This window comes from Dermacentor variabilis, chromosome 2 (assembly GCF_050947875.1).
Source record: "Dermacentor variabilis isolate Ectoservices chromosome 2, ASM5094787v1, whole genome shotgun sequence".
NCBI lineage: Eukaryota > Metazoa > Arthropoda > Arachnida > Ixodida > Ixodidae > Dermacentor > Dermacentor variabilis.
In genome coordinates, this window is record NC_134569.1 from 21,607,519 (window position 1) to 21,623,235 (window position 15,717).

The 15,717-nt window shown below is 41.6% G+C and overlaps 1 protein-coding gene across 5 annotated transcripts in view; it reads right to left on the reverse strand.

Annotated features, from left to right (window-relative positions):
* Positions 1-15,717, reverse strand: part of unc-13 — a 415,821-nt gene that overhangs the window by 92,923 nt on the left and 307,181 nt on the right. For 3 of the 5 annotated variants that reach the window (XM_075679885.1, XM_075679886.1, XM_075679883.1), the window contains exons 14-16: positions 13,953-14,172; positions 10,181-10,301; positions 3,184-3,290 (exon numbers count right to left, since the gene is read on the reverse strand). In XM_075679885.1, coding sequence (XP_075536000.1) covers positions 3,184-3,290; positions 10,181-10,301; positions 13,953-14,172 — 448 coding nt within the window. Of the gene's footprint in view, positions 1-3,183; positions 3,291-4,697; positions 4,805-10,180; positions 10,302-13,952; positions 14,173-15,717 lie in introns of all 5 variants that reach the window. The other 2 variants (XM_075679887.1, XM_075679884.1) reach the window with 1 other exon arrangement.

The window sequence follows — 15,717 nt, forward strand, 5'->3', positions numbered from 1 at the left end:
AAGCAACGGAAAGGCGGCATACCAAGTATCAGGTAGCATGAGGAGGGTAGCAATCAGCCCAGTCGATACATAACTAGAAGAATGGAAAGAAATCAGCAAAAAGACGCACAATCTAGGGAGAAGAACACACAAACAGACTTGGTGAGAAACCTCTCTTTGTGTGCCATACCATAGCCTCCTATATACAATTCTGTACCTGCCGGATCACCACAAAACAGCCATCGTGTTTGGAGCCACTACTTAGTGCGAAAGTCATCATAGTAGTTAAGGTACAGTAACTGCAAACCTTATAGGCCCTTGATCACAAAGCACTTGTACTACCCAAGTACTATGCAGCAGTCAAAGGCAAATATCTGTGCTTTAGAAACAATGGTGGTTATGTATGGCAGGAGCAGATTATTTTGTTTTGAAAAGCAACTAGAAGCAACAGATTCATATTTCAAATGTTACCACCTACTTTTTATTGCTGCCTATGTTTTTTGTCAGTAGTAAGCACAAAATATGTGAGGAGTGTGCCGGACGCACTCTACGTTAGCGAGGCCACAGCTACAGTTCCAATGATGGCTCCTTCTTATTGTTTTGCCAGTGATCTGGCAAGCACTGAATATATTGGAGGCTATGATCACACTCACAGCTGGATTTTTTTCCATTCTTCAAGTAACATGACATTTCCAGTGAGGTCAATGAAGCACCAAGGCAAGCATACTCACTTGTAAACAAAAACTTGGTAGAGACCGCAAGTTCATAATCCTAACTTGCAAAACAGGCACAAGCTAAACTTTCTGCTATATGTTGTCGGGGATTGTTGTCTTATATTGCATGCCATGACATCCCAGGAATGCCGTATTAGCAACATATGTTCTACCCATCATAATATATTCTGCAGTTTACACTGAGTGCTGCTCTGAGTACTGCACGTTCACAATCTAAGTAAAAAAAAGAAAGCTTTGTGAAATAAGGTTGCTCACTGGCTTTGACTTATTTATTTGTCTTAAGCACACATATATTACTTGGTAGTGCAACAGTTAGAACGCATATGAGGACAGTTTAATTTAACTCCATCTAAATATATCCAATGCCCACTGTACAGTTCCTCTCCTTTAATTTTTTTAGTATCACCATAACTCATTCATAACTCCCTCTTGTGTCCAGGGCAGATGCCTAGCAGATAAATACAAATTTTTTTTGTCCAAATTTATGGGTGTGGTGCAGGGTAAGGTATGCACAAATGAAATTAAATCTTAATATTTAAATCTTTACCTGCACTTACTGCATTAGTTGACATATCATGACTAAATAAAATAAAATAATGTGCCAAATTTTTTTTAGTGAAGACCCCTGCTGACCTCATGCACACAGCAGAAGAAAAGACAGGTGCAAAGTAGAAGAGCGTCTGGTGGGCTTCCCAACCAGATCCTTTTTCCAGGTGTTCTTTATGCAGCTATATTCCGATATGTCATGCTGTGCTAGCAAGAGTATGTCACCTCAGAAGGACCGAAAACAGAAGCCTAGCTTAGAGTGGAGAGATGGCAGTGCGCCCATGTGTGGTGTGGAGGGGGCAGAACCCATGCCTCTACGGGTCTCCTCCTACTTGTGCTGCTAGATGGAGTGGCCTCAGCCACAAGATGCAAGAGCCAAAGGAAGTATGTGGAAGAAGTAATCTGAAGATGGATGACAAGCAGGCCGTGGCGTGAACAGAAAAACACAGCCTGCATCTAAAACTAAGCTTGCAGCAGAGTCACAGCATTCTGTGTCTGAAAAAACTTTCATGACCTGAGCTTAAGTAAATTTGGTCGGATGCTTAAAAATATGCAATATCTTAGCTGCTTGATGGTCAAAGAAATTGAAATTTTACTATCGTGTAAAATTACAACTGCTTCGAGAAAGAATTCAGAAAGGATGTTAAAATTAATAATAATAATAATAATAATAATAATAATAATAATAATAATAATAATAATAATAATAATAATAATAATAATAAAGTCTTAGTTCTGCCCGACAGGCCGAGCCTCGCTTGCGATAGCAAATTAGTTGACAGCTACATACAAAGTGAGGATAGTAGTTTTATTGGCCATATAAACTTGTAAACATTCGCTTACTAACTAAATTAACAACCATGGTGTTACGTGCACACAAGCAAGCACGAACACATCTCACTCAATGACTGCGCACACTTGCTGCCAGAATGCTGAAGTGAGAAAGCACGGCAGCAGAGCGAGTGAATTGACTTTCATGCTGCCTCTTGCTTCAATGCGAACTAAGCGGAGTGCACACAGAGCTATCAGCTCTTGGCGCACTCTGTTCCCATGTCAGATTGCTTTAAAGATTGCTTTGTTCCTATCTCAGATTGCTTTAAAGTCCGCGTAGCCATGCCATACCCAACCGCTGATGAAGTAGAATGTCCCCCCTCCCTTCCCTTCCCTAGCCTTCCCCAGATGACTTGTGCGCAATGCAAGACTGCACGCTTCCACCTCGCCTTCCTCCCTCGTGCGCACGAGACTGAGCTGCCATCGTCGGCTCACCCTCACACACTTGCACTCGTACATACAGCATACAGCTGTATGTACGAGTGCAAGTGTCTAGCTCTTAGACTTTACGTGGAACATCGCGGTGACAGTAGAAATGCACCTGGAGTGCTCATATAATTGCTATCGCAATAAAATAATAATAATATTAACAATAATAATAACAATTACAGAAAGCATTGCAATATAAGCTTTTGTATGGCACTCACAATAAAAAGATTGTCAATAACAAAGAAGGCAAACGTAATAAAAATATTTTAGCTGAAGGTTTAACTAACTCATGCATGCTAAGTAAGTTAACAAGGTTCTTCTATCAAAGGGCAAAGTTCAGGACCAAAGATAATGAGTGATTACAGCTGCAAACTGTCTCCTACATTATGTTCAGACACAAAACACCAGTACTCGCAAGCGAAATGCACCAGTCAGCCAGAACCAGCCATGACCAGCCTAAGCACATTCCTGGCATTTGGAATGGCCAAGGAGGAATGAGTAAAAATGAAAAAAGAAGGAGGGGAAGACATTTAGAAAAATAAACATTATGCAGCAATTTGAAAATTAATGCGTAAGAATAAGCAGGAAACTATATGAGATGGGCTTTGAGATAAGAAGGAAAGAGAGTCTGGCCACATGAGGGCAGCTGGCATGGCGCTGGTACCTGTGATGGCAATTTTGCACGACCACTTCGACGTGCCCTCGAAGATGCATTCTTCAGCTTGCTGGAGGGCATCAATGTGAGAGTCGGCGTCAATTGTGAAAGTCAGCCTGCAATAGTAGCAGAAGTTGGCTCTCGATCGTTGTTGCAATCAAAGGCTGCCATAATCTGGTGAAACCTGTGCTTTCAGGGCCTGCTGTTACCCTGCTGATTTGGCTTCAGAACAGCGCAAGCATGGAAAAAGTTCCCATGACAGCGTTGAGCAGGATTTTCTTGAATATATTCGGAAAGCTAAATTCACATTCAAGAGGCCATAATCAAAAATTGGTACGGCATGGATAAAGGCCACAAATGCATGTCATATTTCATTAAAAAAAAAGGAAGTTGCTTGTACATTAATGCCTAGCCTTAACTTCTTACACTACTGTGTGTAATCTAACTATGGCTCTATCAATTGCTCTTGCTCTTCTTCCCATGAGCATAAGTATTCCAAAACTCATAAAAACAGTTTTGTAGTGATGCAGTGTGTTGAACGTAAAGCATGCTTTGAAAATGTGTCATTTGTTCTGCATTGCAATGCAACTGCCGAGTTCCAGTAGTTGCACAAGCATCACATGATTGCACATAGAATTGTTGCATGGCACACACAAAACTCAGAGAGTGTGCACAAGAGATTTTGCATGAGACACGAGGCAGATCACTAGACAACCACTTGCGCAAACAAAAATGAAAGAATCATACAGAGGTAGGTTTCAGACACTCAACAAAAACAAAGCACAGCAAGAAGTGGGGCATGATAGCACAAGGCAGGTGTGGAGGGGAGAGGGTCGCCTGTAAACACCGACGCAAAAGCAGCAACTTCACACCACCACAACCACCACACCACGTTGCTCTTGGCAAGCAGGGAAGAGAGGCGATGGGGACATGTCCTTCACAGCAATGATGTGTGCATCGGCTGGGAACAGGTTTTGCCTTGCGATCGCATGATTCCATGGATAGTTTCTTGCATCCAACGATGGTTTCTCTTTTCAGTGAACATGTGTGAGCAGTTTTGCCAGCGGTAATCCTATGAGTGGCTACACAGTCTGCACAAAACACTTCAACACTCAGAGCCAAAGGATGCTGTGAAGGACAGCTAAACGTCACTAGTGGAACCATACACAAGGTAAACTGATCTCAGTGACAATGTAAGCCACAATGCAGTTCAAGAACTCACTTTTTACCACTTTCTAGTTTAAGTCAGCAAAGTGCAATGCACATAATTTAAATCACCAATGTATTTATTAAACATTTCATAGATTAGACGTTCCACACACCACCTGCACCACCTGTTGTGCTGTATTAATCGCAACCTCCTTGGCTAATGAGCCATATACCCCAACAACGATCCCAACAGGCACTAATGCCACTTAAACTGCAACATGGAGTTTTCCACCTATACATATGCAACTGCTGACATCATGAAATACTGTAGCCATCAGTGCTAACATGAGCAGCCTTTGGCACATTGGACCTACCGGTGATGGCTATTTTAGCTGACCACTTGGAGGTTCCGTCAAGCACGCTCTGCTTGACTGCCCTCTGATGACCCGTGTGGCTCTTAACATCCACGCCAAATACGGCCCTACAATGTTAGCAAAGTTCACACATACGCTCACTCATCACTCTCCCATTTTGGGATGCCAAATGGTGCATGCACACACAGCACATGTGGAAGGCTCTTGCCTCCTGCCCAGGAACATGTAATGAACAGTCGGCATCAACAGTTTGGGACATATGGGTGCCGCAAGAAAGCCAAATTTCAGCCCAGTTTTAGTTTGCAGCCGGTAAAATAGCTAAAAACTATGTTTCTCTCATATGCTAACACAAGCTTCAAATTCAAATTCCAGGCTGCACGACCAGGCTCGTGAAATATTCAGCTTTTGCTAAGATTCTGTGCACCATAAACTTTTGACGCCAACTGTGTTGACTTTGCAACTAGAATGGAAGGCATTAGGATAACATTCTCATCGAATACCATAACATAAGTGAGTTTACATAAGTAAAAACAGCATGTTTACAAAAGCAGGAGGGTATCCTCTTTACAAAATTGCATATTGGCCAACCTATCAGTGATTTTCATTGACACTGTTGACAGTGTCATGATAAAAAGATGTGTTTGAAGCAGTGTAGCATTTATTGTTGTACCGCAACGAGATTCAAGCAATTCTGCAAATGCTGGTGAGCCAAAGATATAGCAGGTTCGGGCAAAGAAGCTGCAGAAGAGTACACCCATTAACAATGGCATGAGTGAGATTGCGCTCATAGAATTATTGTGCAAACAACTATGTCTTGCATGATGTGGTATATTTAAGGTGCTTTCTGCTTGCTGCTAAGGAAACAGAGTGTCCAACTAAATTGCAGCATCTAAAGTTTTATTGCTGTTGCATGATTTCCTAGTGTGTACAACAGGTACTTTGAAAGCCCCCTTGTTACTTCCTTGAAAGAAGAGTTTTGAGAAGGCATAAAATTTATGGGCTTTTCATTATATCACGCTCTAATAATTATTGTATTTTCTTAGTTGCTGGGTGTCATATTATCACCCTGCTAACTGATACTCTGCTCATAGCATAGTTTTGCAGCAATATATGCCACTACCACAGCTTAGGTTCCCTGGAGGCATTGCACTATTATGTGTGCTAATGGAAGCTGCTTTTTCTGCTGGAGCTTGTTAGAACAATTACAATTATGGTAGCTGCTGTAGACAGATAAAAAAGCTAAGCCGGTGATAACCTACTTGTATCTTGCACAAACATATTTTTTATTTTGCACAGGCACATTTCATGCGACTGCAAATAAGGTCTGGGAGTTTAAAAATCCCACAAGAAAAGAACAATTTTATATACTTACTGGTAGAAGGATTAGGGTTAGAAAAAATAAGGGGAAAGAACACGCATCGACAGGATGAGTGACAAAATGTGTGTTTGATGTGCAGCCTTTGTCCTCGTTTTTTTACACCCTATCCTTCTATCACTGTACAACTAGCTCAAGCACAATTTCTGTGATGATCTTAGGCTATGAACTTTTCATTACGTGTAATGATGAAACAGTGTTCTAGAAATGCATCTCAGCTTTTTGAGATCTCTATCTGCATAAAAGCAGCTATGGTCAAATGTACTTGCTTTGGGTAAAGCACCCCCAAGAATGCACCAAGGCCTCGAGTGGTACTGTTTGCATGGCACAAATTTGTCACACAACTATCTAGAACTGTGTTACTGAAATGAAATGAGAACAATGTACAACACACAGTATTGGATGTCCTGCTTCTACAAAGTCTATGATCATCATAAAAGAAGTCCTGAATATGGTCGCTGGTTGTGTCACATGAGCGGCCCATCCTAGGTTGTGAAAATATTTAATATACGAGTGGCCTAGTATGTGCAGCATCAACATTGCCTTCCTTTTTAAAGTGAAGAGGCTGAGTCATATAAACCTGTATCTATGCAATACAGTATGTGCAGCCAGAGTAAATTTATTTTGCCAACGTGCTGTCTTGCTCTTTTGCACAAAATGCACAGGCAACAACCTTATGGTAATAAGAAGTCATGAAGTGGTTGGACAACATACTGCAGTTGCAAAGCAAACATTATGAAGAACTCCATCTGAGTTGTCTAAGTATGCATAAGCATTGTGCCACTTACTCATTTCCACGCATACAACGTGACATTTGTTGTTTGCCACGATTGATGAAGCAGTAGACGGTTCATTAAATATATGCTTTAGTGGCCCTGTAATCTGTTTTGGCTCTTTATCCGACCAGCATAAATCCTTATCAACCCTGATTGGTTATTATCAACCTTATGGAACTTGATCCAGTCCTTTTGACCTTTACCAACCCTTATTGGTCATTATCAACCTTATTGGACTCAACTGGACCCTTACCAATCCTTATCGGTCATTATCAACCTTATCAGAATTGCTTTGGCCCTTATCAGACAAGATCCAACCCTTTTAAACCCTTAGTGGTCTTTATTAACCTTATGGGACTTAATATGACCCTTATCAGCCCTTATTGGTACTTATCAACCTTACTGGACTTTATCTGACTCTTATCAACCATTATTGGTCCTTATCAACGTTATCAAAATTTCTCTAACTATTTTAAGCCCTTATCATTCTTTAGTATCTTATACATCTGCGTCGGACCATTATCCATTGCGATCAGACCCCTATAACCCCTCATCACTCCTTATCATCCTTATCAACTCATTGACTGCTTATCTGTCTGTGTTGTGCGACAACACAGAAATGCAGTACAGCAAATTCATATGGTTCATATATATTCACCTTCTGCAAGCATGGGTTTTCAGCCCAGTGGGTAAGAAACTTGGCTTCTGAGTGTGGGTTTGTAGGTTTGAAACTCACCATCGTAAACATTTTTGTTCTCATTTTTCCTTTCGAGTTTATTCTGTTTTTCTTCATGGAGTGCATCGTGTTATGCATTAACAATGGACCCTGGGTGAGTCGCCTAAGAATGTTTACATTTTTAAGTTATAGGATCATACAAAATGGTATCATTGTTAAGTGACCCTGAAAATGTGCTTGATGTGTGACGAAAAAGAAATATACTCACTGGGAAAGCAATAAGGTGCAACTTTCACCTCGTGTAAAAGAAAATCTACGCTAAGTACAGTATGCAGAGTTAAATGCCTCACTATTATGTTTAGTGAGCAGTTGTACATTCTTTCAAGAACATAGTAACAGAGGCAGAGTGATGAAACAACCTAAGCACCATTTTCTTTTAATTGCTTTGAGCAGAAAAAGATCATTAAGATCACCATTCCTTAAGGTGGGGTGCATTTATATTAAATAAGCTGTCACATTAAAGCATCACTATCACTGAGTGCTATTTCCATGCAACGATATACCAGTTCTCTACCTATGCAGCAGTGCCTATATTTCCAATTAAAGAGTAAGAAACTCACTGATTAGACAGCCTCTGTGTAAGCACATTGCATTATATAAAAAAAAGCCTGAATCTCAACACACAATATTGTTGGTAAAAGAAATTAGAGAAACAGAAATTCACATTATTAAGAAAAAAAAAATGTGAGTGCGCACTGCAGAACACAGTGGTAAACAGGGCCGTCAGCATGGTCAAATTATTGCTTCATTAAGTTCAATATGGAGGATTACACAGCAAAACAATGTTAACATTTGGAGAACTGCATTACATATATTTAAAAAGTAACTGTGGCTCTCAACCTCACAAAGGCAATGTAATATAAAAAAGTTGTTCTTACAAGTAGCTTTGACATCTGTTGATGCAATCGCTTATAGCTATATATATTAACATAGCCCCATATTCAATTGCAGTAAAAGGCACATCTTGTTTCAGTAGGCCAATATACTCTTTGAGCATATCTTGTAACTATGGCACAAGGAATAAGAACTACAACTAGCCTTTTAGAAAATTTTAAGGAGTTGAATTCGTGGGAACTTGTGTGCCCACAGTATAACATGGCACAGGGAACTTCCATTTATTTGACTTTATTGAAACATGTGAAATAGTTTGAATTATTTGATATTTGTGTTAAACAAAGAGACCAAAGCGACAAAATAAGCTGCAATTTAGATCAAAACATCAGCTATGGTCATCAGTAAATAAATCAAGGAGTTGTGCAAGATATCTCGAACAGCTGACATTTAGTGCAAAATATGCTCAGTATTTTTTTAAATGTGAGCCTTTCTGCCAGTTTAATTTGGGCTTGTACTTGACAAAACAGCGGTAAAACAGATGAGGATTAAGAAAGAACAATGCACACTCGAGAGCTGACTCACAACTGTAAGTTTATGGGTGAATACAATTACATACACACATAGAACAACACTGTGTCCACCTTCCACTCTTGGTCATCATCAGTTTTAGAGCTGTTTTGTAAAGAATGAACATTCACCAGCTAGCCCATGTTTATCTGTTGTTGGGCTTCCACATCACTCAGCATGTAATGATAGTGCAGCTGCTGTCAATGCCTTCGAAACAGTTAAAACATGCATGATACTAAATTACTGCAATATAATCTCACAGAGCCATACCTATGCACTCATAACTGCTGGTTTGAGTCATGTCCAGACTCCTTGTACATATGTGCCTACTTGCCATTAAACACTCCTTTTCATCACACCCACTTTGTTGTCTTTGTCCTATCAGGTTCTCTTGTAGTCTACTCATATAATTAAATTCTGAAGTATTACACGCTAAATATCATAATATGATTATGAAGCACTCATATCATTATTCTTTGGCTTTCTGTGTGCATGACATGTGGCATGCCAGAAGCATCAACAGTACAGTTGGCACAATTTGAACGCCCTACACTGAAGTTTGCAAGTTAAGCACAACCATTATCACTCGTAATGTAAGTCGGTGGTCCTGTCTAGTTTGAGTTATTGGATATTTGAAACATTAGGCAAAAAATATTTGCTATCTTTCTCCAGGGAAATGCATTGGCATAATAAAGAACAACTTGACTGAAATGATCAAAAGGTAAATTAAGGTATGTCATTTTATTGGAAGCCAACTGTATTCTGCACCCATACAAATTTACAATAACCCAAAGAACACACATCACATAGAAAGCGAAATATTTTTCACACAAATAGCTTGCATGCCTGTAAAAAGTTGACGAAATATTCTACAAATGTACACCTAAAATTAAGCCAAGATATCTGGCATGTATGCTGGCATAATTATCCTTTTCATTACAAGTACTTAATACAAGAGTAGGAAGAGGTTTCTTTTAATCAGGCCCATCACAAAAAATTTTAGACTCTTTCGATGAGCTATGCTCATTTCAGAGATGCGAAATGTGCATGCAAAAAATAAATGTAGTATAGCTTGACTGTTACAAGAGCAAGCTGGTTAGCAAGGTTAGTAGCAGAACGACAAGCTTTCGTTCTGTGAGAGAGTAGTACATTCAAGTCACAATCATGTTTTGGAAATCTAGACAAGGCTACTTACCTGATCAATTCGAAGATTTCTGGCTTATCGCGTTCCCTAATCTTCATCCTCTCCTTCATTGCCATAATAATGTTGTTAGCTTTGTCTTCGGCACCATGTTTGCTGCTTTTTTCCGCTGCCCCTGTTAGACAACAAAAGTAAGAATATAAAAAAGGCATACTCAGTTATCAATCAATCAATCAATCAATCAATCAATCAATCAATCAATCAATCAATCAATCAATCAATCAATCACCAGCCAATTAAACAAACATGCTGATTTTCTTTTACAAAAGGGTCAAGCTGCAGTGAAAAGCTACAATGTTCAGCAGCTTGATGGGCCCAACAGGGTGTCTACCAAGTTGACATTTCCAAATTCGCTGAGTTTTCCAGGTTTTCCTTGAGTTTCTATGCAAAACTCCCTGAGTGACAGAGAACTTAGTTTTATGTCATGCTATCACTCTCTAGTAAGCAAGTAAAAAAAAAAAACTACTTAATGCAGTTTGAATAGTAAGGAATAGCGTTTATTTTATTGAAAAAGAGAACAGAAGGGAGGGGTTAGCAAAATTCAAAGCGAAAAAAAACTCTTAAAAAAGAATAGCAAGATCCATTACAGATCAAGTCAAACATTCTCAAATACGAATAAAAATGACGCATACAGAAGCAAATATTTTCGAATATGAGCTATTTCTATCAACTGGTAGCACGCTCATTGGTATGAGGACCGAACTTTGTCACAAGTCAGATTCTCTCTCAACAGCTGGTAAGCCAACCTCAACTGCTCTGAGATTTTTGACATACTCTCAACCTGTGCACAATGCCTCAGTGTTGTGTTTCACTGCTTTAAACAGTTTGTTTTGGTTTGGACGAGGGACACCTGCATATCGGCGTCAGCCAACGCTTTGTTTTTGGAGCTCAAGCTCCTTCAAAGCGGCGGCGGCATGCTTCCTTTCCCGTTAGGTCCTGTGTGTTTCTCGTCCTCCTTCCACAGCGCGTTCGCCCCACGGACCATTTGAAGTACCCTCTTGGACAGTTGTACAGTCAACGGCCGATTTTTCGAAATCTCTAGGGGCCGCGAAAACGCTTGAAAAATCGGCCAGTTGGAAAAAATGAATGCAATGTCTTTTACTGCCCTTAAGGTCTAAAATCGGCACAGGCAGATCTGAAATAGCTGTGAAAGCCAACCAGTACGCTTATTAGGCATATCGGTGCTCGTACTGCGACAGGAGATGGCGGGTGCACGTGTGTATATTTAAGAAATACATACTGTGCCCCATGGCGATTGCCCCTTCTCACGCTAATTATGCTTCGCCGCTTAACGTTACTGTATTGAGGCGAAGCTGGCTTTCGGAAACCAGCATTATGCAACGCGCCGTGCTTTCCAAGCTTCGAAGCCAATCGCGAGGATCACAAAGGCGGAGTCGGTGCCATCACTGATAACGGCGAATTCGTTCAATGAAAAACACGGCGTAGAACGGAAACAAGCTTAATAGCGAACGTCGAAGTAGCTAGGCCTACGGCTGCTCGCGGATCTGCGTGTGAGCGCTGGTTCGAGGCGGCGAGAAAATCAAAATGGCGGCGGTTGTGCCTTTGATTAATGCCGTTTCGGAAAATTGTCAAAATGTCCGGAAAATCGGACGGCGAAGGGCTCTTGCGTCCGAAATTCCAGACGTTCTTATACATTGACTCTATGGGGTACGTGGTGGTGCCGCGAAGCCGTCCGAATTATCGGGCGTCCGGAAAGTCGGTCGTTGACTGTAGACTGGCAACTCCCTTCAGCGGACACGGCATCAAAGATGATTCGTTATGATTCCGCTCATGCAGTTACTCTAGCGAGCATTACCGCGACTTTCGCTCCCTTTCAATAAAATTACAGCTCATTTTCCCTGATAGAAGCACAAGATCCCCGAGTTTTCCCTGAGTATTTCCAGGCAATTCAATATCCCTGAGAATTCCCGGTTTTCCCGGTTGGTAGACACCCTGCCATAAGGTTGCAATATATATGGCTGTTGCAGTAAGTCTGCAGCTTGTAACAGTTTTTCCTATTTAATAAAAATTAAAGTAGGAATCAAATTAAAGCTCAGATTAAATTGCTTACTCATTTCCTTCTTTCAGTTCAACAAATGCAGCTTGAAGGTGCTCAGTGGCTGTTGACAGTAACACCTTTATTTTCCTCCATATTTAAATAGGGAAGAGTCACCTAGGTAAGGCTTCCTCTTAGAAGTTATAAAAAATGAATACCACTAGTAAGGCTAAGCTCCAATAGCCAAACGTAAAGATGCCTTTCTACTGGAAGTCCCGCATGTTTTCTTCCGAAACCAAATATGGCTTCCTTGCACGTGTATCTGTCATGAGGAGGTGCACCCTTTACAGGACATTAATCACTATGTACTCCAGGAATGTTTTAATAAAAGAAATAGAAGATAATTTTGGATAATTTATTGAAAGTGTCAGTGCTAAAAAAAGCCATAATACGGATTAGCATGCAGGCACACTGCTGCCCTGTAAGCTAGACATCAATTCTTTCCCCAATACTGCTTGTTAAGTGCGTTTAGTAGCGTCACGAAACGTCTGCACAAACGTGCACCAAGGAGGAAAACTGCGTCCCTCAAACTTTCCCCAAACTCCAGCGAGAGAGAGCGAGAAAGGCTACTTCTAGGATGGAAAAGAGAAAGGAGGAGATAGGCGGGCGAGCAGCTACAGCAATCTGATCGGTGGCACTGGACAGTACATCGCCACTGTAGGACGTTATTAGAGGGATGACAAATATAAGCAGCAGGCAGTAATCAAAACAGACGTTAAAAGCAAGGGGAACCTGTCGTACGGCAAACTGGATAACCGATGCAGTACTGATGACGGACGAGAATCGTCAAACTATGGCGGCAGCATGAAAACAGGAAATGAGGAGAACGAGGCCAGAATGAAGAAAAAAAAAACCGTATAGAGAGAAGGAGGAATAAAATGGAAGGGTCAACAATAAGAAAAGGCGGACCCGCGAGCAGCTTGGGGCAGGCAGTCAACAAATGGGAGGCAGCCGCAGAGTGGCCGGCAATTCGGGAGAACGAAGATAAGGGAACGCCGCAAATTAGGCAAGAACGCGGCGATGATTGAACGCCGAAGCTAAAGGAGAAACGGGTGACGACAATGCTCGCCAGGTAAGGGGGGCGACGAATGCGGCTGCCGCCGTGGCAAAGGGCCTGCGGTATTTGGCTTGCACAAGTGAAGCGGAGATGGGGCCGGTCGAAAGCCGCTAACGACGCCTAAATGACAAGAAAGCAACATACCTGATGGCGTACTGTCACCAAGCTCGCACAAACTATCGTTGAGCTAGGAAACGCTGCTAACTGAAAGAGGAACAACCACTGAAAAGGGGCATACAACCGGCCTTCGTTTACGCCACTTGCGAAGCGCATCGAAGCAGTCACATGGCAGTCCATATAACACGCATGCGCTGGTTCGATCTGTGACTTCGCCACTATATAATCGTCAGATGAAAGACACGTGTTGGGAACGGGGAGTTCTCACTGTCGTCCTTCTTGACAACGCGAAGTCATAAACAAGGGCAAGCGCAGTACAGTATCGATTACTAACATACTATACTTTCGGTTTGTTCCTAATACTGCAGTTTAAAAAGAAAAAAATATTTTTGAATGGCACATATAAGTTCGGAATAAGGACAAACGGGACCGTGTCTTGAAATGTCGAAAAAATAATAAAAAAATTCTGCAATCCCAGTCGACAATGATAAACGCGCACCTCGCTCTATGCGCGGTTGCAGGAAAGCGTTACTTACTCTGCAGACAGTCGGCGTTGAGTAAGTCTCGGCACTTTTCGTGACATTTGACGCCGCACTCAGTGCAGCGCAGGCCCTGGTTGGTGATGCCCCAGAGCAGGCCCTCGCACTCGTAGCAGTAGGTGGGCGACGTGGCCGTCCACGATTGGAAGTTGTGCGGCGTCGTGCTCGAGATCGGGTAGATGAGCGCCTGCAGCGTCTTCTTGTACACGTGCGTCTTCTGCAGAAAGAAGTCGGTGAGGCCAACGCGTCAGCGGGCACTGCTCGGCCATCGGCTCGATCGGTCTGGTTTCGATACACTGTCCTATAGCAGTCACAAGACTGCGACGGTGGAGAGAATTTCATCCGTAAGGCCTACCTGATTGCCCATTTCCAATACAGTAGAGCCAAATGCAGCTCTTAACTCCGAATATCGGACGGATAGTGAATGTCCCGCGCATGTGCCGAGAAATAAATCGCGAAATGTTGAAGGAACGGGCTCTACGTAAACGCCTTTTCACTGAAGCTCGTAACCCAGTACGCGCTGTGTGTGAGCAGGCTTTCGAATGACAATCCGACAAGCGCCAGAGCCTCGTTTGCGCCGTTGACTATGATACCCCAGGCTAACCACTATCCTACCCGTATACGCGTGCCAATGATAGCGTAAGTGGTGTGTCCGCCCTGTCTTTTTTTCGTATTTTGTAGCGCTATGAACCTGAACGTCAATTTACAACGCCAACTTGACCAACAGGCAGCTCTCCTACGCTAACAACTGTTGATTTGAATGCACTTAAAAAAAGACGAAACGTAGCCACATTTATAGGTAGGGAATACATCCACTGGTGCTGACGCTAAACTTTGCCTGTTCTTTTGTGTAAAGAAACAATACTGCGGTAATGCGTAACTGGGGTTTATCATACTCTGGTTAGCGTTTTCGGCTAACATTAACTATACCGTAAGTTTGGACATTTCGTTTATGGATGTCCAGATAGCGGGAGCTTTCAGATTCAGATTCAAGTTTACTGTTTCATTAGTGACACATATATACAGCAGATGCTATACAGAAAAAGGTCCCACAGTTGGAAGCTGCAGCGGGACCTCTTGTTCTTAGTTACATAATAATATATAACTAAGAAGACGTCAATGGCGGTAACAAACAAACAACGGCTTATATAATTCATACAGTGTTAAAGCAATAATACCCATGGAAACACATCATAACACAAGAAATGCACATATACCACATTAAAAAAATGCATCGAGGAGATGCAGTTTACAAAGTAGTAATACAACCTCTCAGTGAGCGCCGATACGATGATAATGTAGGTGAAGATGAGCCGGTAAATTATTCCAATTTTCACACTAGCAAAACAAACAGTTTGGAAGTAAAATATTATTTTGTAAAGAGAACCTAGTAGTGTTAGGGTTAGCAAGACTATTTTTGCTAATGACATAATGTAATTGTGGGTTTTTAAGTAGGCGGTAAATAACGATGCTGTGGTTGTACCAGATAATTTTATTTATTGTGACGAGATTTAACTCAGTGAAGATGGGGGTAACATGAGCGTTATAAGGAGCCGATGCGACGATACGGACAGCGTTATATTGGATGTGCTGCAATGGAGCTATGTGACAACGGTATGTAAGACCCCATGAACTGATACAATAATTTAAATGGCTATAAAAATAAAGGCATAGCACAATGTCAGGAGAGTGTGCTCTTGAAAGTAGTGTCTGGCCTTTAAAAGCACCCTGACACCATAGAGAGTTTTATTGTTTAAGAAGC